At 46.1% G+C, this 25,777-nt stretch overlaps 1 protein-coding gene across 1 annotated transcript in view; it reads left to right on the top strand.

Moving 5' to 3' along the window:
• The window catches only part of sspo (SCO-spondin), a 75,118-nt gene that overhangs the window by 22,151 nt on the left and 27,190 nt on the right, over positions 1 to 25,777 (top strand). Inside the window, 62 exon segments of the mRNA XM_076085438.1 lie at positions 1 to 13; positions 752 to 957; positions 1,232 to 1,346; positions 1,719 to 1,840; positions 1,954 to 2,121; positions 2,206 to 2,439; positions 2,563 to 2,685; positions 2,915 to 3,012; positions 4,764 to 4,995; positions 5,130 to 5,282; positions 5,760 to 5,897; positions 6,038 to 6,220; positions 6,298 to 6,448; positions 7,200 to 7,359; positions 7,696 to 7,744; positions 8,353 to 8,457; positions 8,595 to 8,722; positions 9,046 to 9,166; positions 9,290 to 9,417; positions 9,512 to 9,685; positions 9,751 to 9,992; positions 10,203 to 10,278; positions 10,780 to 10,801; positions 10,975 to 11,095; positions 11,239 to 11,452; positions 11,626 to 11,767; positions 11,899 to 12,096; positions 12,265 to 12,372; positions 12,505 to 12,582; positions 12,666 to 12,821; positions 13,069 to 13,227; positions 13,310 to 13,474; positions 13,580 to 13,771; positions 13,865 to 13,987; positions 14,610 to 14,739; positions 14,997 to 15,122; positions 15,530 to 15,621; positions 15,923 to 16,126; positions 16,238 to 16,408; positions 16,576 to 16,831; positions 16,953 to 16,999; positions 17,130 to 17,300; positions 17,463 to 17,597; positions 18,628 to 18,764; positions 18,847 to 18,941; positions 19,082 to 19,131; positions 19,429 to 19,599; positions 20,028 to 20,198; positions 20,288 to 20,367; positions 20,447 to 20,616; positions 20,735 to 20,781; positions 21,780 to 21,980; positions 22,167 to 22,337; positions 22,627 to 22,827; positions 22,940 to 23,051; positions 23,174 to 23,394; positions 23,660 to 23,821; positions 23,960 to 24,126; positions 24,291 to 24,436; positions 24,566 to 24,786; positions 25,079 to 25,114; positions 25,337 to 25,501. The exon segment at positions 1 to 13 is cut by the window's left edge and continues 197 nt beyond it. Coding sequence (XP_075941553.1) covers positions 1 to 13; positions 752 to 957; positions 1,232 to 1,346; positions 1,719 to 1,840; positions 1,954 to 2,121; positions 2,206 to 2,439; positions 2,563 to 2,685; positions 2,915 to 3,012; positions 4,764 to 4,995; positions 5,130 to 5,282; positions 5,760 to 5,897; positions 6,038 to 6,220; positions 6,298 to 6,448; positions 7,200 to 7,359; positions 7,696 to 7,744; positions 8,353 to 8,457; positions 8,595 to 8,722; positions 9,046 to 9,166; positions 9,290 to 9,417; positions 9,512 to 9,685; positions 9,751 to 9,992; positions 10,203 to 10,278; positions 10,780 to 10,801; positions 10,975 to 11,095; positions 11,239 to 11,452; positions 11,626 to 11,767; positions 11,899 to 12,096; positions 12,265 to 12,372; positions 12,505 to 12,582; positions 12,666 to 12,821; positions 13,069 to 13,227; positions 13,310 to 13,474; positions 13,580 to 13,771; positions 13,865 to 13,987; positions 14,610 to 14,739; positions 14,997 to 15,122; positions 15,530 to 15,621; positions 15,923 to 16,126; positions 16,238 to 16,408; positions 16,576 to 16,831; positions 16,953 to 16,999; positions 17,130 to 17,300; positions 17,463 to 17,597; positions 18,628 to 18,764; positions 18,847 to 18,941; positions 19,082 to 19,131; positions 19,429 to 19,599; positions 20,028 to 20,198; positions 20,288 to 20,367; positions 20,447 to 20,616; positions 20,735 to 20,781; positions 21,780 to 21,980; positions 22,167 to 22,337; positions 22,627 to 22,827; positions 22,940 to 23,051; positions 23,174 to 23,394; positions 23,660 to 23,821; positions 23,960 to 24,126; positions 24,291 to 24,436; positions 24,566 to 24,786; positions 25,079 to 25,114; positions 25,337 to 25,501 — 8,853 coding nt within the window.

Raw genomic sequence — 25,777 nt, 5'->3', positions numbered from 1 at the left:
CCGGCACGCCAAGGTGAATCCAAAATCTCTTTAGTTTATCAACCAGCACAGTTTATATGTGTGGAGATTAGGAAGGTTATTAATTAAGGGATTAAGATCAAGCCTTTATCGGTGAACAGAGACATTTTTACCCAAAGAAAGGAGTGGCTCTGAGGATGGCATAGTTTGTTTGCCAGCCTCTAAAACAATGTTGAAACATCTGGACACTTTAAATGGAATGGAGATTCATTCATGGTCTCCAGAGGATGAATCCTAGAGACATGGCGAGCCACTAACGTTTCATCTTATGCCACCAACAGGCCAACATTTAGTTTGTTCTATTACTGTGTGTCTGTAAGAATGCTGATTGAAATCACGTAACCAAGTGCTTAGAATGTTACAGTAACATGCTAAATGTTGAAACAGTGTTTATGTTAAATGCTAAATGTAATGTGCTAACATGTGTGTCGCTAGCATGTTAAAGCAGCAGTTTGTTGATAGTTTGTACCCTATAGCATATGTTGTATGAATGTAGAGATGTGTTCTTAAAGGCTTCACCCAGACATGTAAGTGCTAGCATGCTAGCATATTATCACACTATTATTTTAACATAATCATTACATGCAAGCTACACCCCAGAGTGTGACATGCTACTCATTCAACAACACGTTAACCTCAAAAGTGTGCCACATGTTTTGTTTGACCTCACAGTCTTTGCTACTAGAAAGCAAGTACAGTAGTGAGTAAAGTGAACTGACCCCACCCCCTGCAGCGGACCATGTTTGAACCCGGCTCTGCGTTGTGACGGCCACCCAGACTGTGCTGACCAATCGGATGAGGAGTTCTGTGGCCCTGCTACCCCCATGCCCCTGTGCCCACCAGGGGAGTTTCAGTGTGCCAACGGAAAGTGCCTGGCAGCCAGCCGTGTGTGTGACGGACGGCTGGACTGTGGTTTCGCTGACGGGTCTGACGAGCAAGGTGATCTGTCCAGCAATATACACCACGTACAAACTACAACTGTCAAACTCAGTTCTCCATTAGCATTACTTTATCAAGAAAGGTGCTTTATCCAAAACTCTATTGAGACAGATGCTGTTATCATGCAAGGTACTCTTTTAGCTTCAAGCACACCGCTCTTTTAACAATTGAGTGTATTGTTTTCTGTGTTTTCACATGTGGGCATACTTGCACGATTACTTTTCTGTACGGTGTGATTGTGACGATGTGAGGAACTGTGCTTTGGTTGGTCCAGACTGCGGTGTGGTGTGTGATGAGGGGGAGTTGCTGTGTGCTGGAGGACGTTGCATTCTCTACCTCCACCGCTGCGACGGACATGATGACTGCGGGGACCTCAGTGACGAGAGGGGGTGTGTTTTCAGCTCTGCCGAACTTTGGTATTTGGGATCGTCAGTGGTTAAATGGACCGGCATTAAAATGCTCTGCAGAGTTTGTTTGCTCAAGAAAAGATCTTGACTATGTCCTCAGCAGTCAGCTGAATGCCACCAATATCACAGACCCTCAAGAGTATTTTATACATTTATTTTAGCTTTATTTTACCAGGAGAAGTCCCAAGACCACAGAATAAATGTTTCACGTGAGAAAATGACTCTTCAGCCCACGTCTGTTCACAACAGACTGTACTTTCTTTTTGTCTTGTTTCTGAGCAGCACTCGTCCAGTTGCTGATGGATTGCACCACTCAATGTCATCATAATCCTAATGTTTTCTTTCTGGTTATAGGTGTGTGTGTGCACCAGGGGAGTTTCAGTGCCCTGGGGACCAGTGTGTCCCTGCAGACAGAGTGTGTGACGGACACAGAGACTGCCCCTCTGGAACAGACGAAGCTGTCTGTCCAAATAGAGGTACAAATACTAATGCAGCGTTTATTTGTCTCAGCTATAAGTTAAATACATGTTTGCCCAAAGCCTTCCTGCATGGTTTGAATCAGTGATCAAATCCTTTCTGTGTGTGGCAGTGACCTGCGCTCCTGGCCAGTTTGCCTGTAGTGACGGTACGTGTGTCGCCACCACTAAGTTGTGTGATGGAACAGCAGACTGTCGAGGTGGAGAGGATGAGAACAGAACCAACTGCTACACTGCTGTCACAACGCCGTCACCCGTCACCCGGACTACGCCCACTTCAGGTAATGACGGTCATAATTTAAAGATACAGGAGGATGTTGTTTTTCAGTATTCACTGTTTCTCTTCTACACCCCTGTTGCTCCAGCTTGTAGGTCCTATGAGTTCAGCTGTGCCACTGGTGGGCAGTGTGTGCCTCAGGCCTGGCGTTGTGATGGGGAAACAGACTGTATGGACGGCAGCGATGAGCAGCAGTGCACCGCCCTCTGTGGCCCCGGCCAGGTGCCCTGTCTCAGCGGGGACCAGTGTGTAGACTACCAGCAGCTCTGTGACGGGATCCCACAGTGCAGGGATGCCTCAGACGAGAGTATCGACAACTGTGGTAAGTTCCTGTAAATACAACATGTGATAATTATGGGATTTGAGCGTTAAGAAAACCCCAGAGTTGATGTCATCAAGCCACAGAAACATTGTCTTTGACAATAATTCTGTTTGTCCGCGATAGGCTCTACTCGGATACCACCTTGCCCAGGCAGCTTCCTATGCAACAACGGAACATGTGTGAACATGTCGCGAGTGTGCAACGGTGTTCCAGACTGTCCATGGGGCGACGATGAGTTGGTGTGTGGTGAGTTGTCATGAGATAAGAAGAAGGGAGGTGTGAGAATGGAGGCAAGGAGAGAAGAGATGGAGCAAGGGACTGCAGAAAGCCTGACAAAATGTTCATTGTTGTGCTCAAATAAAAGGGAAGGAAAGTCATAGGAAGTGTGCATCCCAGTCTCCCCTGTTCACAAAGTTGATGGATCTTGTAATATTTGGTTTGTTTAATAATACTTTTGGAATTTTGCTCTGTCCAGATAAAGCGGTCTCACCAGGACCCCCTGGCAGTAGGAACACCACTCTCACCTGCCCTGAATTTACCTGTATGGACGGATCCTGTGTGCCCTTTAATATGGTACGTCTAACACTGAGAGTATATTCACTACCAGAAACACAAACACTAGGGATTTAATTGGTAGTGGGTAATTGAATAATAAAGAAAAATGATAGAATTATCTTTTGCACCATGACGTGAGAGGAGGTTTTAGTCGTCTAACCTTCCACTTGCTCTTGTGTAATCTGAGGGTTTGGACAGGATCTCCTCACACAAGGCTTAGAAATAATTTGGCAGTTTTAAATAATTTAGAAAGTTTGTAGAGTTATTGCATATTGATATTATTGATGTTCTTGTAGTATTGTTGCTGGTAACAGATTGAATAAATTCATTAATGTACCGATTATAACTAATTCAATTATGACTTATAAACCCATACATTAGTACAAAAAGAATGATGGCACTCAGCCTACATCATAAGCCACCATTTATTTAACTAACAGAATTTAACAGAAGATTCAATTTTGGACGCCACCCACTTTTGGAAAAATAGGGAAAACTTCAAGATGTGATATTCAATTCAGTCTTAATCTCAGGGTCGCTACGGAGTTCTTCTCAAGGTGTACAGGGACCTATTATTTCATATACACACAAATCAAATGATCAAGTTCTTAATAAATGAAATATGTATTTGACTAACTACATAACTAAACTACTAAAGAGGAAATAAATGAATAAACGATGAAATAATCCGTCGTTCGACAACCCTTCAGCGTCCACGTCCAGAGTCAAACAAGTGTAGAAGAGAGAGGGAGAGCTGACGTCTTCTTGCTTTATCTCCTTGAGGAAGAGGGAGAAGTTTATGGCTGGAAGAGCAAAACCACTCACTATCTTGACTATTAAATGTAACCTTATTTTACCCAATTAATACTAATTAGTGACATAGTCTTTTTGTTTCTTCCACATTTGAAATCTGTGCTATCTCAGCTGTAGAAAGGTACCAAACAGTTGATCTAAAACCTGATCAATTAAAGAGTCAAACAATTACACCACATAGACATAGTTATCATGACACAGACAGACCTATGTAGATAAACATGTGTACCTATATGCATAATGAATTAATGGATAACATTAATGCCAACTTTACAGCACAAATTAGGGTCCTGGGTCAGAGACACAAAGGAGGGGGGGGGGGGGGGGGGTCCCTCCCCCTTCTGCTGGTCTGAGAGAGGTTCAGTTACAACTTGAGTAATTAAACACCCAGTTTATCTCGCAGGAAGAGTTGACTATCATGAAATGAACGATACATAACTTTTATAAACTCTTCTTTAAGTTTTTTTTATTACAATTGGATTTATGTCTTCAGGAATGTGGCTGAAACAAAACACCAAGATAGGGTCATCAAACATGGTCGACTGAGCCTTAACAAGTGTCAAGCGTGACCCCACGTCCTGATCTAGAGTCCTATCTGCTCCGAGTATGTCCAGATTCTACCATTAAGTGACCTTTGGGTTGAGAGAGCAGCTCCTGAAAGAGGTTTAGTCCTGATTGTGTCTTACACATTTCAGGTTTATAAACTCTCGCTGGACGTCCGCTACATTCTTTTCTTTAAATTAAAAGGATTACATTTAAAAATAAACAAAACATGAATCTGATGTGGTGATGCGGTTTGATTAACAGTCACCTTGGTTAGCCGTCATCAGCATGCATCATATAAAATATTAAGGAATTCATGTCTGGGAAAAGGTAAGACGGAAGGCATTTCCCCACGTAAAGAATTCATGAAAGCAGCCAAAATGTGCTTCCCCTGACTTACATTCCTGTTACAGGTGTGTAATGGTGTGGTGGACTGCCCAGACTCCACACTAGCACCACTTGGAGGCCCCACTGATGAGCAGGGCTGTAGAAGTTGGAGCTCCTGGGGTCCGTGGAGCCCCTGCAGCACCTCCTGTGGGACAGGCTCCACAAGCCGGCAGAGAGCCTGTCCTACAGGAGATCCACTGCGTCACTGTCGGGGACAGGACTCCCAGAGGAAGCAGTGCTTCAACACCACCTGTCCTGGTAAGAAGGTGGACATGAACGACAAATAAAGCATGTTTCAGAATAAAGGTCCTCAAAGTTTGAATACATAGTTTAAAATCACAAATGTTCAGTATTTGTCTCTAAAATGTGACGCTCTCTCCTCCCCTCTCCAGTGGACGGTGAGTGGCTGCCGTGGGTGATCTGGTCCAACTGCTCCAGCGGTTGTGGTGGCGTGCAGGTCAGACACAGAGGCTGCATCCCCCCTCACTACGGAGGCCGGGACTGTTCCCAGCTCCCTGGACCATCCAGCCTACCCATGGAGATCGGTAAGAGCTGTTTGTAGACTACGGTTGAACTGAAAAGAAATGATAATGAAGGTGATGTTGGCGTAAAATCATTGGTCATAATGGCAAGAAATGTCTCATTGTTGTACAATGCTAAAGGAAAGTGTTCACTTTAAAAGATTGTTTTACTGAAAATCCACAAAAGGTTGCAACACTGTTGATTGTTCACAACTAGTTCAAGTGAGAGAGAAATGTTTGTTTTTTCCATCAAATCCATTGGCGTCCAATTTGCTGAATAAAGAAAGCATTATTAAATGGAACTCTTAATATAAATTGTTGTAATCTTAAAATGTTGCTTCAAAACTCATCTGATGGTGGTGTTTCAAAATGAATCAAAACAATCCAGACCCATTGCACAAAAACGTCTGATCAAAATAGCAAAGAAAATGGGAACGCCAAGAAGGATTAAAATATATTTTTTAAATAAGCTTCTCTCTTTTTCTTCCCTGTCCCGCCCAGAGCCTTGTCCCGACGATGGATGTGCCAACACCAGCTGTCCCACTGGGCTGGTGAGACTCAGCTGTGCTCCCTGCCCAGTGTCCTGTGCCCACGTCAGCAGTGGGACCACCTGTGATCCAAAGGCTCCCTGCTACTCAGGTCAGTCAGCAGGAATCCGGAAGGAAATTTAAAATATATTTTTGTTTCTTGCCATTTTGAAATTGCCAAATTCATTTTTACATTTGTCTCACAGGTTGTTGTTTTTTTCTTCCTCACAATCAACTTGTCTCTGACTTCAGGTTGCTGGTGTCCGGAGGCCCTGGTGATGAGCCATACGCAACAGTGTGTGTCACCAGAGGAGTGTGCGTGTGAGGTGGCAGGCGTGCGCTACTGGCCGGACCAGCAGATGAAGGTGGACTGTGAGATTTGTGTCTGTGAGAGGGGAAGGACGCAGAGATGCCGGCCTAACCCGGACTGTTCAGGTGAGTCCGTCAAACACACAGGCTCATTGAATCCGCTGTAAACTCTTGTCGACGTGCTGGTTATCGTTCTACCGCAGTGCACTGTGGCTGGTCGTCGTGGACTGAGTGGGGAGAGTGTTTGGGGCCCTGTGGTGTTCAGAGTGTCCAGTGGTCGTTCCGGAGCCCAAACAACCCCATCAAGCATGGAGACGGGAGATCATGCAGAGGAATATACAGGAAGGCCCGCCGGTATGTAGCCCTGTCCTCATGGGACTGTTCACTACTGTTACTGTTTCTACTGCAATGATACACTACTACTCTTGGGTATTCATGGCAGGTTTCTTTAAAAGCAATGGCCCAATTTCCAATCTGCTGTGGATATTTATGGTCCCCAGAGGATAATCTGCTGATGTGTTTGGTGACCCCACCCAACTTCTTTGTTAGTGCCACCATCACGACGAATTTCTAATGGATTAAAAATGTAATGACATTTATTCTAACCAAAGAATTAGACCTAGGCCCCTTCACCCTTCTGGACTTGAGCCATCACCCAACATTAACCTAAATGCTTTGCTGTGTACACAAGATATTAAGACAAACCTTTGAGTTAAGTTTGGTGTGGGTATTTGTTGTCCACAGAGGTTGAACCCTTCTGCTCCTGATAACCCCGATTACCACCTCAAGGCACTTGAACATAACCTCTCAAAATCAAATGAGCAGTTTAAATCACAATACTTCATGCTCTCCACATGAGCTCTTGTCAGTTTGGTGCACATTTTACTTACTGACAGTATTGCAATATTTACTGTATATTGTCATGATCCCTCAAAAACTATTGAAGCTGACAAACTGTCCTTGGCCATCATCTACGTCTTACACCACTGTGAGCTTCCCTTAGTTTTTGTCTTATTGGCTAACACCATGCACACACATGCCTTCCATGACTCCAGCATGCATTTTCCATGTTTCTGTGTGTGTGTGTGTGTGTGTGTGTGTGCAGGTGTCAGACAGACCCGTGTGATGAGTGTAAGTACCAGGGTCAGTCCCATGCTGTGGGAGACAGATGGAGGTCAGACCACTGCCAGTTATGTCACTGTCTGCCCAACCTGACAGTGCAGTGTTCCCCCTACTGTCCATACGCTCTCAGTGGATGTCCTCAGGTACGAGTAGAACTGTGTGTGTGTGTGTGTGTTTGTCATGACCATTTACACATTTGAAAAATCTGCATATCTGTATTTGCTGCTTGAGTATGTGCCCATGTTTTATGGAAATATGACGCAGTAAAGTGGAACATTTGCACATTTAATTGAGCATGTGACTGTGGGCTTAAATGCATCTGCGTTGCTTATCTCTTATCTGGCGTAAACTCTCACCGTCATCATCGACAGCTCTGCCTCCTCTGCACCCTTTGCTTTTCCTCTACATAGTCATGTCCCATAGCAGCTCTCCCACACCTATGACAGAGGCACATGTTGAATGTTGGTTTGTTTGTGCAGGGCCAAAGTCTGGTGCCTGGAGAGGGAGACAGGTGCTGCTACTGTCAAGGTAAAATCAGAGCTGTTGTTCTGCTATCTGCACTTCCTGTTTAATGATGAATGCAATCGTTTTCCTACCAACTAATTGCACTTCATGGTTACTAATGTTGTCAGAGTGGTCGGAGATGACGTTGCTCCCAATAAATGATAGGAACTATTATGTTTTTCTGTATTTGTGCCCCACTGGAGGGAGTGTTTTATTTTGCTTGTTATCCATATACGTGTCCACAAGTTCTCCTAATTCAGGGCAGAGAGGGGACCCCTTACTCCTTTCTTCTTCTTCTGACCACAGACATATCTCACATGTTCAAAAGACTGTTTACTGTACTCGCTCAAGAAATCTCAAAATATGAGACCCAGCAGTTTATCAAACACGACCTTAGTCAAAATGTCAAACGTCATAGAAATGTACATGTGGTAGTTTGTTTATATTTTGTATGAACTTAAAGATGCATACAGAGCTTTTGAAGATGAAGTAAATGAGATGAGAAGTCAAATGAAATCTATATAAAGATTGCAGCACTCCAGATATACGGTGCAGTTCATTGTTGCACACATTGCGCTGATAAAGTGAATGTCCTCCGACATTAATCTTTCCGTTCTTCAACACCTCTGTAGGAGGAAATGACACCATTCTTGTGACAGTTAGCCCCATCACTGTGACCTCCCAGCCAGCAGAGGGCACTACAACTCTGGTTCCCACCTATCCTCTTCCTGCTGGAGGTTTGTGTATTTTTGATACATGCAGATTCTCTGGTCGGGCTTTTGAGCCTTGAAGCATCTATGATTGTTATCTCTGTGTTTATCTACTTGCACTCACTGCAATTTTCATAGAATTTCACCTCCTCTTCTATGGTCAGGTGAGTGTTGGTCTCCTCTGGGTGTTCAGACTCTCCCAGCCTCCAGTTTCAGTGCCTCGTCACAGCAGACTGGTCACCCCCCTGAGGCAGGTCGCCTGCATTGGTGGGACCCCCATGGAGACCTCCAGGTAGGTCAAGACACTAGATTTGTACAATAAGGCCTGACTGTACTGTTCATCCTGGTGAAACATCCTTTAGCAAGTTGCTGAATCCCCACTAGCACTACAAATAATCAGATGAATGAGTGGTGGATCATATGCATATGATTAAGATCACCGCAGCAAGGCTTGAATGAAAATGTTTCCCCCTGAAAAGGTTGGTTGTTTAAACTGGAGTAAGCAACAAAATGGTTGACAATTTCATGACATTACAAATATATAAAAAAAGAATAAATGGTTCATGCTGCTGCAACACGAACGTGACGTGTAATCTGCAAAGTGTTTATCTGCAGGGTTGGAGTCCAGAACCCGATGAGTACAAGGACCTACCACACCGGAGCCCTGAAGGACACACGAGCAGCACACAGAGCCCATACCTCCAGACGGACCTGCTGACACTATACAACGTCACTGGTAAACATGCACGCAGCTGCCTTAGAACAAGCTCAGATTGAAATGCTGGTTCACCAAACACAAACTCCCATGTGATATTATGCTGCAGTAGAAGAAGGTGAATGCTTTCTCTCCCTCCTGTAGGTGTGCTAACCCAGGGTGGTGGTGTGTTCGGCACCTTCGTGTCCAGCTTCTACCTCCAGTTCAGCCAGGATGGCCGACAGTGGTACACTTACAAAGAGCTCGTTACGGACGCCCGGCCCAGAGCCAAGGTTACACATCACACCCAAGTCCATGCAACTTTCCATCCCGTACATCCAAGGATACTTGCCATTGTTTTGTCATATTTTGCCATTCTGTTTCCAGGTTTTTCATGGTAACCATGATGACCGAGGGGTGGCAGAGATCCGGCTGGACAGGATGGTGTCGGCTCGGTTCGTCCGCCTGCTGCCACACGACTTCCAGAACGGCATTTACCTTCGACTTGAGATCATGGGCTGTGGAGATGGTCAGTGCATAGCTCAATGCTGCTCTGCTGGTGTTATGTGATGGGATTCTAAAATGCTCTCCTCTCCTCCAGGTTTTCCTTAAACAGGATTTATAAGTCACACACACCAAAGCTGAGCGTAGAAATCCTTTTGACTAATTCTGACCATTCCCCTCATGCAGGTGCGCAGCCATCCACTACAGCCATCATACCACTCAGCTGCCCTGCTGGTCAGTTCTCCTGCCCCCCACCAGGGGGCTGCATCGAGGCAGGGCTGCGCTGTGATGGGATCCCCCACTGTCCAAAAGGAGAGGACGAAACCGGCTGCCATTCTCATGACATCACCACCCAGTCAGACAGGTAGAGGGCATTATTATTAGTGGTAATAGTCGTTGAAGTTATTGTGATAATTGATAAATCATGTTATTAATGCACTCCTGTATTCTGCTCCTTACTTTTGTATCTCATCTCTGTTCATCCAGCTCCTCTTTCACTCTTCCTTGGTGTTGACAGTATTCAAGAAGGATTCTAGGTACTTTCTCCTCTTCATTGTTGTGTGCTTATTTACAGGCCGTACACACCCAGCCCTGCTCCTCTCAGGACTCCACCCAAGACTGCTGTCACTCATCCTGCAGTAACATCAACGGTGAGACAGCACTCCAACTTCTTCACGCCTTATATACACATCTTTTCTTTCTAATGTAATCTAAATGAAAGAGCAATGGATTAGCAAAGGCTCTACCAGATATGATGCATATGAGTCAAACTGGATTCATTAACAATAGATACATACAACTACAAGAACACGCTGCAGCATCATACAACACAGACACGTCTATCAGGGAGAACTGTGGATGCTGAGAAATCATGTGGTGATCGTGAATGGCCTTATTTGTTTAAAGTCAAGTCAAGATGATACGTTTTCTAGAACTGCTTTGTAAATACTCTACAGATAACATTTACACTATTAATGTATTGTCTGTGGGATTCATTTTGGAAAGGGATGGAAGACAGGCCTCTGTTCCACCCCTCTGTGATCGAGCAATAGAACTGCTTGCAGAGCGAATTAGAATAACCAAAGATTTCAGATGTTACTATCGGCACATATCAATATATATACTTCATTTATTGTCTGATGTTTTCACAGGATGGTGGCCCAGGATATCGTGGTGAGTGTTAAAGGCAGTTTTCATGTTTTGAGAGCAGCAGCCTCTGTTAATCTCTTCTAAAACATATTCAAATATTCCTGCAGATCTATTGCTCTAATGTGTTGTGTTTGAAGCGTTCAGTTTGCCAGACTGGCTCTGTTGGACGCTGTTAAAATGTGCATCATATTCTGCAGCCATCTGCTCCTCTCCCCTTGGACTGGAGGACGGGAGGATTCGATACGGTCAGCTGACGGCGTCCTCGCACCGCGAGAACAACCCTGCTGATGCTGGACGACTAAACATCGTCCCTAACGTGTGAGCGATCTAATCTTTGATTGGTAGTCGTCCCTTAAGTGTACACTGGCAGGAACATTCCACGTGTTCTTTTGCATGCACTTAAAAGTCTAAAATATAAAGCATTCAGAAAGAAATAACAAAGCACATCATCCTCTGTGCAGTCAGGTTATGGAGCCTGGATGGAGCCCCTTACCTGCAGATCCCCAGCCCTTTTTCCAGGTGGACTTCCTGGAGCCCACATGGGTATCAGGGGTGGTGACCCAGGTCAGTGAACGCATGTGGGGTTACCTCACTAAATACCGCCTGGCCTTCGCCCTGCACAGCAGCCTCTTCACAGACTATACTGAGGATGGGAATCCTGGAGGCCCAGCTAAGGTATTTGTACTAATGTGGACATTTAGTATCTTATTGAGCATCAAATGTTTTCTGTATTTACATAGATCCTCATATGAATGTGTTCATACATGGGGGAGAAAAAGACAAATCTGATGCATTATTCTAGACATTAGATGTGCTCATGTGGAATTGCCCTGTCGGTTGTGGTGAAGGTGTTTGAGGTGCGGATGGCGGGCAGGACCCCGGTGACCCGCTGGCTCGGTCGGCTGGTCAGAGCTCGCTACCTGCGCATCATCTCTGTGGAGTTCAGACACACCTTCTACCTGCGTGTGGAGATCCTCGGCTGCAGAGGAGGTGAGGAATTCAACAGACTGCACAACGAAATCATTCCTCTTGTGTACTAGCTCATCTTTGCTTTACAGAACTAGTGAGTCGACTTCTCAATCGTGTTATTAATGAAGCAACCTTTCCTCCTGCTCTCCCAGATGAGCTGGTGACCCCCAGCAGCGGGACCACGTCTCCCTCTGGTGGTGGGACAGTGACCGTACGGCGCTGTGAGCCAGGCCTGTTTGCATGCCTGCACAGTGGAGAGTGCGTCCCCGTCTCTGTGCTTTGTGACGGTCGAGCGGACTGCAAGGACCACTCTGACGAGATCAACTGTGGTGAGGCCTGAGCCATATTCGGTCATATTTCTTTCTCTTCTTTTGTGTCCTGCTACATGATTAAGTGATTCAAAACTATTTACATTTGACAGTTTATTTGACAATTGAGTTAAGATATATACAGCTTCTTCATGATCTTCCTTGTGTTCCATTTTCTTTTATCCGTGTCTGTCTTTATTTATGTCCCAGGCGCCCCAGGCCTCCACACCACCAGGTCCCAGGGTGGCCTTCCTGGCGTGGCTACCCCAGGGGTCACAGGTCAAACTGGACTCCAGAAGACGACAACCTCAAGTACAGGTAAAATGTGCTGTTGATCAAATCTACTCTCTGCTCATTGTTGTTGGCTTCTTACCAAAGTCCCCCCCCCCCCCCTTTTTTTTGTCTGTTTGCAAGTCACATTTAATCATTTCAAACCATCCATCTACCCAGGGGTCACCACAGGTCAACCTGGGCTGCATCTCACCACAACCCGCCGTTCCGGAAAACCTGGGTTGCAAACCACAAAAGGCGAGACAGCCTTGCTGGTTCTCCTACAACACTTTATACAAAATAAACATATACTGTAACCACTGTTTTACTTTCACTTACAGCCCCGTGGGCCGCTACAACTCCGTACGATGGCGGCCTACCCAGAGTGCTTTGCGTGGAGGGCCAGTTTGCGTGCCGCTCTTTTGGCTGTGTTGACTCGGCACAGGTGTGTGACGGCAGACGGGACTGTTTGGACGGGTCAGATGAGGAAGGCTGTGGTATGCATCGACAACCTGTCAGGGGGCAGACTAGAATGGAAATAGAATGACTTCACTTTTACTCACATTTAAAAGTAGAAGAGGTGATATTGATGATATTGGAGGTACATAGTTACACGATGGCCTTCACACGCATGTTAAATAGGACGTGAAATGAAAGAAAATACTTTGAAATAAAGGAATGTGTAATTCCTGGAATAAAATGAATTGAACAAAGTTCTGTTATTGTATACCAATGTGTTATCAGGCACCACAGCCAGACCAGCGGTGACTTCACAAGGTCCCCATGTGCCCAGCCCCTGCTCCCCCAAGCAGTTCTCTTGTGACAGTGGGGAGTGCGTTCACCTGGACCGGAGGTGTGACCTGCAGAAGGACTGTGTGGACGGATCGGACGAGAGAGACTGTGGTAAAATACAAGCCCACCTCAAAAGTGGTAATAAGACAGAACAGAACAGGGAAATGCTGAATTGTTTTCCTCTCTTCTCTAGTGGACTGCATCATATCCAAGTGGACAGCGTGGAGCGTGTGCAGTGTGTCCTGTGGTCTGGGCTCCTTGTTCCGGCAGAGGGACATCCTGAGGGAAGCTCTGCCCGGAGGGACCTGTGGTAGAGCTCAGTTTGACAGTCGAGCCTGTTTCCCTCGAGCGTGTCCAGGTCTGTTCTCTGAACCTGATGTCAAACAGGACACATCTTTCATAAGCGCCCGGTCTCTGATTTAATAGTTGTCTCAATCTCATTCTCTCCCGTCTCCTCTTGCAGTCGACGGTCGCTGGTCAGAGTGGACGGAGTGGTCGGCGTGTGACGCTCAGTGTGGAGGTGGTGTCAAACGGAGGAACAGAACCTGCTCTGCTCCTCCTCCCAAGAACGGTGGGCGGGACTGTGAGGGCATGACCCTGCAGAGCCAGAGCTGCAACAGCGAGCCCTGCACCAAAGACACCGGCACGCAGACAGGTGGCCCGCGCTCTGCCACACAATAAATTCTGTTGTTGGTGTTTAAAGTCTCGTCTAATTCTACATACGTCTGCTCCCTGATTGGTTGTTCAGGCTGCGTCAACAGCATGGTGCTGGTGACTGAGGCGGACTGCCGGGCTGGCAGGGTAGAGCCCTGTCCTCCTACCTGCTCACATCTCAGCATGACCAGCAACTGCACCGCAGCATGTATACCGGGTAGGACACACAGGAAGTGATGGGGTGTCGAGCGATGTCAGTGTTTGCTTTGTGACGTCACATAGACTGTAGAGTAACTTTGGGTACGTTTGTGAGGCCCAGAGGCCCATGGAGTATGTAGTTAGAGTATTCAGAGTGTTACACTCTTCTGTTTGTACGGCTAAATTCAGAACACTAGATATGTTGCTTCTGAGTAAGAAGTGCCATGCAGACAATGTTAAAGGTCTCCTACCTTGTGAGACAAAGTTTGTGTCCATAACACAAGACATAATACTGCCTCTTTTATATGCCTCAAATGTGCTGAAGAGAAATTGTGAATCGTCATTGTTATTTAGACAAACATATATAACCAACAGCTCTCTTGTTAAATTGAGTAAATATAAACACTAAATCATTCACTGGAAGTTTCTAGTTGGACTAAATACAATGTTGTGTTTTCTGATTTTGATTCAGTGGGCTGGCAATTCCCTACTCTCTATTCAATTATTCAGACTACAAAGCAAAGCATTTTTCAAAGGCACAAACCTCTATTGAAGCATTGCCGACATTTCCTCTGAAACAATAGCGGCTCATTCACTGGTGGCTGAAATGCTGATGAAGACGTGCGTCCTGTCCTCTCCAGGGTGTCGCTGTGCCGATGGTCTGTACCTTCAGGAGGGGCGGTGTGTGAATGGCAGCCAGTGTGTCTGTCTCTGGGACGGTCAAACACTGCAGCCCGGACAGACGGTCAGCAGGGACCAGTGCACCTCATGGTGAAAGACACAGTCGCGTTGATGTTTCTGTTTCCCACTTTGAGAGCGAGCCTGGTTTTCACACTGTATTCTAAAATGCTAAATAACAGGATGTTTGCTTTCTAAAAAAAGATTTATTTTTCATGTCGTAAAGCAGTTTTCTCTGAGAAAGAGTTTTTCCATTTTAAATTACACGAGTTCACTGGACTGCTGCCTCATCGTTAAGAGGAAAGCAATTCTGAATGATAACAATCTCATGCACGTCTTTTGCCCATCAGCGTGTGCATAGATGGACAAGTAACCTGTGACACCTCCCTTTGTGTGGCCTCCTGTCATTGGTCAGCCTGGTCGTCATGGTCGCCGTGTGACGTGACCTGTGGTCTGGGGCTCCAGCAGCGCTACAGGTGAGCCTGTTCACTGCAACAGATGAAGCATCGTACTCTCTGGAACTCCCTGTCAAAGGCTTTTCTCCACCGAATTCCACTCTTCACAAGACTTCTTTACACAAGAGAACTGTGATTATATAGAATTTTGATATGATTATAATAATAATTCTGTACTTAATCAATCTTTACTTCCTCTGTTTGCTGTCTTTTGCAAACTCTGAACTAGGTGTCCGGTTTGCATATGTTTGTATAATCTTGCTTCTGCTATTTTTTCACTGCTGCATCATTTACTGTTGTTACTGTAATTTAATTGGCATTTCATGTGATAATGTCCTTGTTATGGACCGATGCTTTTTACTGGTCCCACATGCACCACCCATTGCATTTGGACCAGGTGACTTTCTGTCCTGACTTTGTCTCCTCAGGTCTCCAGTGAACCCGGCTGGAGCCGGAAGAATCCAGCCCTGTCCAGGAGACTCCTCGGAGGCCCGCCGCTGCCCCGGCTCCTGTCTCCCTGGTATAACAACAGTTTTCATTTGTAACATTAGATTTATAATCCAACTAAATCCCGTGGACTGAAATGCTGCATTTTGCACTAAAATGAATGTATGTAATATATCAAAACGTACTTATTCTTCATTTTTTCAGCAGCACATACGGTAGACTTTACATTGTAGTCTAAGTCTAAGTGTGAAGAACTACTTTCTGAGCAACAGTTGCAGCGAAGCCTTTCTTCAAATACTTAAATGCAAGTCTCAGGCCAGTATGCTAGTCTTGTAAATCACTTGCATACTGAATGACTTTGTCCTCTTGTGCAGGGCTGCCTGATGGAGTCTGGGGCAAATGGACCAGCTGGTCAGAGTGCAGTAAGACGTGTTTCAACCACGTAGATGATGTTGGGATCAGGCGACGATTCCGCAGCTGCAACCACACGCTCACACCCTTCAACCACACGCACGCGGACTGGGCCTGCGATGGAGACGGCGAGGAGCAGGAGCCTTGTAACACTGTGCACTGTCCAGGTATCGCAGATGTAGACACACATGCAGAAACCACAACTTCTCTGGTCTCTCCACAAAGACGATGTGTTAGAGGAAAGACTGAAAAGCTGATTTTTAGGTGTGTATTTCCAGTGAATGGCGGCTGGTCGGCGTGGTCATCGTGGTCTCAGTGTTCATCAGAGTGCGACTCCGGCGTCCAAACGAGAGATCGATTCTGCAGTTCCCCCTCACCAACCCACGGGGGCAGCAGCTGCCCCGGGCCACACGTACAGACAGGAGACTGCAACTCCCACCCCTGTTCAGGTGTAATATGTGTGAATAGTATCACTCAATAGTAGAGCTGTGTTTGTGACTTATTTTTCTATTGAATTATCTTTTATCTTCTGATTGCTCGTGTTATTTCATCCACCTCGTTGAATAAAGGCCTGTGTGCACGTGTGACATTCAGTCCTCATTTCCTCTCCACGCAGGTGTGTGTCCAGAGGGCATGGTGCACATGACTTCAGCAGAGTGCGAGGCTCAAGGCGGCGCGTGTCCGCGGGTGTGTCTGGACATGACCTCCACAGAGGTGCAGTGTGTCACCGCCTGTTACAACGGCTGCTACTGCGCCCTGGGCTTCTACCTGCTCAACGGCAGCTGCGTGCCCCTGGCACAGTGCCCGTGTTACCAGCAGGGGGAGCTGTACCCGGCCGGTGCAGCCCTGCCTGTGGATGCCTGCAATAACTGGTACTGTCGGCCTGTGTTCAAGATTTATTTTATTGTGAAGTAGACAAAATGTCACCTGTCTATATGTGTGTATACACATACATACATATCATTCTGGCTGTCACTTGTGTGTCTCAAACAGTACCTGCACTAATGGAGCAATGGAGTGCGGAGCAGCTCCCTGCGCTGGTGAGGGATTTTACAGGAATTGCTGTCTTTAAGTTTTTTCTTCTCACCTCGTTTGTCTCCCATTCTCTCTGACTTTCTCCACCTTTTCATCCTGTGTGTGTGTGTGTGCGTGTGTGTGTGTGTTCCTCAGTGGACTGTGGCTGGAGCAGCTGGACCCAGTGGAGCGCTTGCAGTCGAACATGCGACGTTGGTGTGAGAAGACGCTATCGTTCGGGAACCAATCCTCCTCCAGCTTTCGGCGGTCGTCCCTGCAAAGGAGACCGAGTTGGGATCGACACCTGCAGCATTGAACCCTGCTTTGGTGAGGAGAAGTACTCGGTTGCTAATGTTAATATATACAAAATCCAAAGACAAGTTGCTCGTTATATTTAACTCATGTGTGCATTCAAAAAATTCCAAATCAAAACACAGATTAAAAAAAAAAGGAATAAAGGAAATGAATAGAGTTGTGATGTGTCTGAAGGTGTACGGGAGCCATGGGTGGCGTGGTCGGAGTGCTCTGTGACGTGTGGAGGAGGTTACAGGAGCCGAACCCGTGGACCCATCCGAATCCACGGCACCGCTCAGCAGTTCAGCGCCTGTAACCTGCAGCCCTGTGGTAGAGCAGGACTTCATCTCTCTTTACCAATATTGTCATGTTTAATGTCAGAATTGTATAAGTGGGTACTTTTCAAGAAGACCGCAGAATGTATTATACCACATCTGTCACATATTTATTGCACTAAATCATGGTTTTGCAATAAGAAGCCGGTAAGGAAAACAACTCAAGGTCTTGAAAGTGCTCAGACAGAGTTACAGAACATCATGGCCACTTCATTGACGTTGTATTTCAATGTTGTCATAGGAATGTTAATTCTAATACATTAAATCCTACTCAGTGAATAACATGTCCTCAAACAACGGTTCGTGTGATGTTCTCCTACCAACACGAGTGCCCCAGTGAACCTTCAGTGCAGAAGCTTGATTAAGTTTAGGAAAAGATCCTGGTTACGGTTATAATAAGTCTGTTACGTGACCTGACTTCCTTAGAGGCAGCCCTTCGCGTCCTAGCTCATAATTACTTGGTTATATATACAGTGTGAATAACAGTGTACTTTTTAGCATGTAAAAAACGCTAAAAAAGGAAGGAAGAAAGAGGGCACACAGCATTTCTGCATAATTTGTGGCGCTGTCCTCTTAGTGGACCAGTCTTTCATTTAAGTCTTGATCCACTAAGATGTTTTTTCACGCTGAATGAAACCTCTGAACACATCTCTGGTACACATTAAAGTGGTGCTTTTGTGTGATTCTTTGTGGAGAAACAGTTTTACAGAACTGTTGACTACAAGCAACTAATCCATTAGTCAGCAAAATCGTATGCGTGTTAGCCGACCAAGAATGTCTTTGGTCAAGGACCGTCCTGATAGTTTATGTCAACACCAGTATTTAAAGATTGAATTAATTGCCAGATTGACTGATGACAACTGTTTTAGATGCAAACACTCGCTAGCCAACATGCGTGTTATTCCAGTGCATCATGGACCTGTTGTTATATTGGACAACATCGGGTGTCCACATTTTATGCACAGATTCTTTTTTGATGACACTGAGACGTCTCTGCTTGGGCTCTGTGTGTGTTGCTGTGTCAGGAGACGGCAGGGTGTGTCCTCCAGGCCAGCAGTGGAAGCAGTGTGTGAGGGGAGCAGTGTCGTGTGCAGACCTCACAATGGACCTCAGCAGGAACTGCACGCCGGGCTGCCAGTGTCCACACGGGACTATCCAACAGGTGGGTGTGGTGCTGGCTAAACACAAACCATGTATATACTGTGATCACGGACATTTTGCTGATGGTGTCTTCATATCTCCAGGATGGTGTGTGTGCGCAAGAGTCCGACTGTCGCTGTCACTTGAATGGAGAACATCACAAACCAGGAGACATTGTCCCCACAGACTGCAACAACTGGCAAGTTAAACTGACTTTGTTTTGAATCGCTCCATGAGCCATAATGAGTGTAACTCCACCAGCATGTGCTTCCATTCATCAGCACATGAATAAGAGATGAAACGATGATTCATCTTTTCTTCTGTGGGTTTATATTTCAGCACATGTGAAGCAGGGAGGCTGGTAAACTGCTCTCAAGTCAGCTGCAATGGTAGGCAAAAAGCCATTGAATGTATCTTTTTCTGTGCTTTTTCATTCTTGTCAAATCGTTGTTTAACGAGGTCATTTTTCCGCTACAGTTACAAAAGTTTGCATGGCAATAATGTCTCATGCAAATCCTGTCTAAACCAATTAATGTAAGTCTTAACTGACTGAGAGTGAAGCCGTAGTGATGCAAAATAACATGAAAAAAAGAACAAGATGCAATGTTTCCTACTGCTCTCTGTCGTCTCATCTTTCTTGTTCTGTCCCCCCCCACACACACACTCACACCTCACACTCCCTCCAGTTGATGGCCAGTGGTCAGTGTGGACTCCCTGGGGTCAGTGTTCGTCGTCGTGTGGAGCGGGTCTCCAGTCTCGGTACCGGTTCTGTTCCAGCCCCCAGCGCTCTGGCAGTGGCCTGCCGTGTGTGGGCCCTCACAGAGAGGACCAAGTCTGCATCACCGCTACATGTGACCGTGAGTTTGTTTTGTGTTCATTTGCATTGACAGACGTTCCATGTCATATTTAAATGTATTGGCTTTACATTTTCCACGTTGCCTGTATGCACATTTGGACTGGAATGCATTCAGACAACTTTTAGTGCAGTCAGACCGCAAGATCTGAAAGCAGCGTGAGCAAACTTACATTGTTCTGGCTGGCATGAGTCGTTTTTCAGGAGATTTCTTGCTGTAGTATTCATAACGATAAACAAATCGACAAAGAAACACACAGCATGGAGCAAAAAGGTATGGCTGTTTTTATAGTTTATTCCAATAAATAAATAAATAAAAGCCCAAGTCCATCAGGTAACATTTCATATTTGGCTTACATCACTCATTCACTCATCTTTATTTACTGTTTATTATGAAGGATTATTTCACCATGATGTGTTGGCTCTTTCCAGGTGACGCGGGCTGGGGCCAGTGGAGCAACTGGACGGAGTGTACCAAGTCATGCGGCGGGGGGGTTCGAAGCCGGAGGAGAGAGTGTGACAGTCCCAGTCCAGAGGGGGAGGGGAACTACTGCGAGGGGCTGGGAACTGCATTCCTACTATGTAACACTGACCACTGTCCAGGTACGCTCACAGAGAATGGTCCACATGTGCAGTTTGAGTTTTGTTCACCAAACAGCCAATGCAGTGTGTCATTACGTGTGTGTTGTCAGTGGCGCCATGCTCGCAGGTGCCAGGCACAGCGTTCAGTAGCTGTGGTCCGTCCTGCCCGCGCTCCTGTGACGACCTGGCTGTGAGTATCTCCTGTTTCCACCAAATACTCCTGCTGTAACATTAAGAACTCTGGTGGTGACTTTCTTCCTGTCCCTCAGCACTGCGAGTGGCAATGTGAGCCTGGGTGCTACTGTACAGGGGGGAAGGTCCTGTCTGCTAACGGGACAGCCTGTGTAGAGAGAGAAGACTGTCCCTGCATGGACCTCAGCACCGGACACAGGCTGCAACCAGGGGAGACCACCGAAGCCCCGGATGGATGTAACAACTGGTCAGAATAATGGAGCACATGCTACACATGCATGTACACCACAGTTATATTTAACAGAGAGACAGCCAGAAAGAAGGGACAGAAGCATAATTATCTTGTTGTTTCCTCTTTGTTTCAGCACCTGTGAGGGTGGGAGGCTCAACTGCACCAGATACCCCTGTCCAGGTGAGTAAGACTAGCTGTAAGTCTCCGTATGTATGTGTTAAACCAGTGATTCTCAACTGGTGGGTCGCGACCCAAAAGTGGGTCGCGGATACGTTTTCAGTGGGTCGCGGGCCTTTGGCTGACAAAAAAAAAAAGTGATTTTATTTTGAAGGGCATTTTTTAGGCAGCGGAGTTATTCCATCATTTACGGCACTTGTTCAGCGTGCAGGAAAAACACCGACCAATGCGTTGTGAATCACATCACGTGATGCAGCTCATCCAATCAAATATGGGCATTCTGACGAGTTTCCTGACTTGAGTGAGATGTACACACAGAGACGAGGATACAGAGAGCAGAGCAGGACTGTTGAGTTGTGAAAGTCAAATCATAGGACGATTTCCAAAAGAGAAAACGGCCAGAGAGACCAGAGACATAGAGGTGAATTCTTCCAACACTAATTTCTCTTTTTAGAAGATGAGATAAATATAATATTGTGGCCTTTTCACTTCATCCTGAATGAACTGAATTTAAAGCTGCAGGGCAATTCAGTGAAAATAATTTTTCTAAAATTAATTTCATTATGAAATTTATTTTTTAATCCAGCCGTTATTTTACTTGAAATGAGAAGAACATTTATTTATGTATTTCTATGTATTATTTATAATCCATCCAGTTACATTTGAACAATTAGAATAATATTTGTTAAAATATAATTGATGTGTACTTTCTTTATTTGATTTGGCAGTTGTTTACTACACAGAGACGTTACTACTACTAGACTTCTTGAATATAGATATACATATATACATATATACATATATATATATATACATATATATATATATATATATATATATATATATATACATATATATATATATATATATATATACATATATATATATATATATATATATATGATAATATATATGATAATAATAATATCCGTGTAGGAAAATAAAGTCTGGGTTTGGGAAGGCCATAAATGAAGATGTTGCATCCTTCTGGGTGTTTCCAGTGTCAGGCGGCTGGTGTGACTGGTCAGAGTGGACTCCGTGCTCCAGGACCTGTGGGGCAGAGTCGGTGTCCCGCTACAGGAGCTGTGGCTGTCCTGAGCCCAAGGCCGGAGGAGCGGCCTGCCCCGGAGAACAGGAAACGCACAATGGGTTCGGAGTTCAAATCCAGAGACAACCCTGCCCTGTCATCACCTTCTGTCCAGGTATCACTGGTTCCTCAGCCTGTCCTTATCAAAAATGAAGATGGAGAAATTCACATTTTATGTCACATGTCTCTGTCTTTTTATCATCTTCTGATGAATATAACGATACGTACTATCACACAACCTTAGTTTGTGTCTCTCTGTTCATCGCTCTCTGTGTTTCCTTTCCTCTCTCTCTCCCTCTAGTCCACGGTTCGTGGAGTCCGTGGTCACCGTGGTCGGAGTGCGACGGGTGCGCCGGGTCGTCCACCCGCACCAGGCAATGTAACAGTCCTCCCGCCAGGTTCGGCGGGCTGCCTTGTCTCGGAGAGAGCAGGCAGAGCCGCGGCTGCCATGACAACATCACCGTCTGCTCAGGTCAGCAGCGTTAGGGATCGTAAATTAATTGTGTATTTATTTTATTTTGAAAAGCACTCATGTTTAAAGGGAGGTTGCGGGATAAAAATGGAAAGCAAGAGAGGCCTTACAAGAAACAAGGTGGCAGCCCTCAGCATGTTCATGTCTCCTCCTTGAGTTGAATGAATAAAAGTCAATGCTGTTTCTAGTTTGCTTTTATTTTGCCACAAACTCTGGAAACATACTAGAGCGTAACACCCCCCTCCATGTGTTGATTCTCTTCAAACCGTACTCCCCCTGCGCTCTGCAGACTGCGGTGGAGGCCAGGAAGAATGGCCTTGTGGGAAGCCCTGTCCGCGCTCCTGCTCTGATCTCCACGGTGACACGGAGTGCGTGGACTCCCCTGGGTGCAGACGGACCTGCGGTTGTCCGGGTGACATGGTTCTGCAGGACGGAGTGTGTGTGGCCCGGGAGGAGTGTCGCTGCAAATACCACAACAGCTCTGCTGCTGGTTAGATCCGTTTGTGTGAAAGTTGCTGTTGGAAGTGTTTACGTTGTTGTGGTTGACTGTGTTGGACGAAGCAGAGATTAGTCTAATCAGTAGATGTTTGTCTCTGATCTAGTGATGACATTCAGCGGTCTAGATTCCAGTAATGCATCATGGGTATGGCCCGGTGGATCTGATTGGCAGTTTGCAAATCCAGGAGACAGCATCATCAGTGACTGCAGAAACTGGTACAGTACAACCAAATAGCTCTGTAACATTTAGATTCTTAATCAAATGAAATCTCTCGACATAATACATCATTTATTTTAGGTGTCTTCATGTTTTTTTGCCATCTCTCACTTTATCTCAGTTCCTGCGAGGCCGGGGTCCTGCAGTGTCAATCGGTCCCTGGTTGCTATGTTGACGGTGGCTGGAGCCAATGGGGGTCCTGGACTGAGTGTTCACTCTCTTGCGGAGGAGGAGTCAAGTTCAGGAGACGCCAGTGTGATAACCCGTCCCCCCAGAGCAGTGGGAGGGGCTGCCTGGGAGTCGCTGAACAGCAGAAAGACTGCAACATACACCTGTGCACAGGTAGTCATGTCTGGCCAAGGCAGCTCACACCTTGAGCTTTTAGACTGAGACACAACTTTCAGCTTCACTGAAATCTGAAAGAGGAGCTGATTTCATACATCAGCCTTTAAAACAAAGATGCTTTCTTTAAACTTTGAACAACAAAGTCCTTTATGTAGTAGTGTGGACTATAATACAAAATGAGATATCATTTATAAAGAATCTTGTTATTTTTATGTGTTGTTTTGTGAGTTGTTGTCACATCTCGGTGTGTTTTTGCTTCCAGACTCGGTGGGCCCCTGGCTCCCCTGGCTCCCCTGGTCTCAGTGGTCCGAGTGTTCGGTCAGCTGTGGTGGAGGACAGCAGTCCCGCTCTCGTCTCTGCAGTTCTCCACCCTGCAGCGGCCTCAGCCGCCAGAGCAAGACCTGCAACACCCAGGTCTGCCTCGGTGAGTCCTGGTTCCCTCTGCAACATCTGCAGCTGTTGCATCAAAGCTATGACAACTATAAGATCTGGGGTAACTTGGTAAAAAAATAAGAAAAAAAAGCTTTTGTGTGTCTTCAATCTGCGTCTCGTCATTGTGCAGAAGTGGGCTGCCCTCCTGGCAGGTTGTACAGGGAGTGTGAACGAGGCGAAGGCTGTCCCTTCAGCTGCGCTCAGGTCAGCGGCAGAGAGGGCTGCTACTCCGATGGCTGCGAGGAAGGCTGCCACTGCCCCCCTCACACCTTCCAGCACCACGGTGTCTGCCTGCAGGTGGGTTCCCTGTCATCTGAGCAACTTCAGCATTCTGACTTATGAGTCATGACTCATGCATCTTAACAAACGCTAACATTCAACCTCGCAACACAAAAGGAGGAAACGTCTTATTTTACATTGAAACAAATGTTTGTAACATGGTTCTAATGTGTGTGCTTTAGGAGTGTCCTTGTCTGGTGGACAAAGAGTTGATGGCCTCTCTGCAGAGTGTTTCTGTCACGCTGGTTTCGTCTCTGCTCCTCCATAACATCTCTGAGGGAGCGGAGCTTCAGTCCGGAGACACACTGCTCCATGACTGCAGCACCTGGTAAGCAGAAAGTCCCACATACGGTCCCACACTGCCGACTACACACACTGTCATCTACTGCAGGGCAAGTAGAGGGTACACTCCTCAGACCACTAGCCCCTGGCTCACTCCCCCCCCTCTCTTCTGTAGCGGCTGCGAGCTTGGCAGGTGGAACTGTTCCTTGGAGCATTGCCCGGTCAACGGAGGTCTGTCCCCCTGGGGCTCCTGGAGCCCCTGCTCGCTGTCCTGCGGAGGTCTGGGACTGAAGACTCGCTCCAAGAGCTGCACGCAGCCGGCCCCGGCCCACGGAGGGAGAAACTGCCAGGGGCCACGCCAGGAAACCACCTACTGCCAGGCCCCAGACTGCCCAGGTACAGGAGCTAGTTTAGGTAGAGTAGATGGGTTCTGTATGTAATGAATGTGTATAGAGATGGAGTAAAAGAAGAATGGTGTTTTGTTACAGCTTGCAGGTGAGGGAGATTGGATGTGCTGTGAGACTAAGTGTGTCTACATTGAATGTAATTACAGATGTCATTTCATTATAAAGGGCTACTGTGTATCCTTCATGAATAACAGACAGTACATACTGCCAGCTTCTTGTTTGTGCACAGTACTAGATGGTGAAGCTTGTACTGATAATGAATTGTTGCTTGATGTTGGCAGTGATTGTCGGTCCTACAGAAGAACCAGTTTTACCAGGTAAAGTTTCCCTTCAAACACAGTTTAATACCAGTTAGAGTCCACTCTGTTGTTCACTTACAGTTTTTACTGAATTGCTTTTTCTCTTTACTGGTCTTTGCTATTTATTTGACTGTATGGTATATGGTATTGTTATTACGTCAGCTACCATCTTTTCCTTCACGAGACAGAAAAGTAATAATTGAAATGGCTTGTCCGTCTTTCCTGCTCGATCTTCTTCAGATGAGGATGCTGGCTTCTCTCCATGGTCATCATGGAGTCCCTGCACTAAGCCCTGCACGGATGCCCGCAGCCCGGCCACGAAGTCCCGTCACCGACAGTGTGTCAGACCCCCCTGCACTGGAAGCTCTCACCAGGAGAAGGCCTGTAACCTGCCCCAGTGTCCAGGTCTGACCGCTCACGTTATCTCTCTCAGGGTCTCTGACGTTCCTTGCAACGGTCAAACATGAACTTCACAAACCATTAGCTCGCTGACATTGTGATCCAGTTACATTTAAGAAAGGAACTCAACTACTAACACTTCAGTAGCTCATAGTAGAGCACTGTAGTTCCCAGTTGTGGATTGAGGTGTCTGTGTGAACTAAACATTACACAAGGCACATAAAAACATGAAAACTGCCTTTCTAATGGCTTACATCAGACAGCAGGATGAATTATTCAGAT

Source organism: Anarhichas minor, unplaced genomic scaffold (genome assembly GCF_050575085.1).
Source record: "Anarhichas minor isolate MPS153535 unplaced genomic scaffold, ASM5057508v1 ptg000155l, whole genome shotgun sequence".
NCBI lineage: Eukaryota > Metazoa > Chordata > Actinopteri > Perciformes > Anarhichadidae > Anarhichas > Anarhichas minor.
This window is presented reverse-complemented; position numbering and strand designations above follow the sequence as displayed.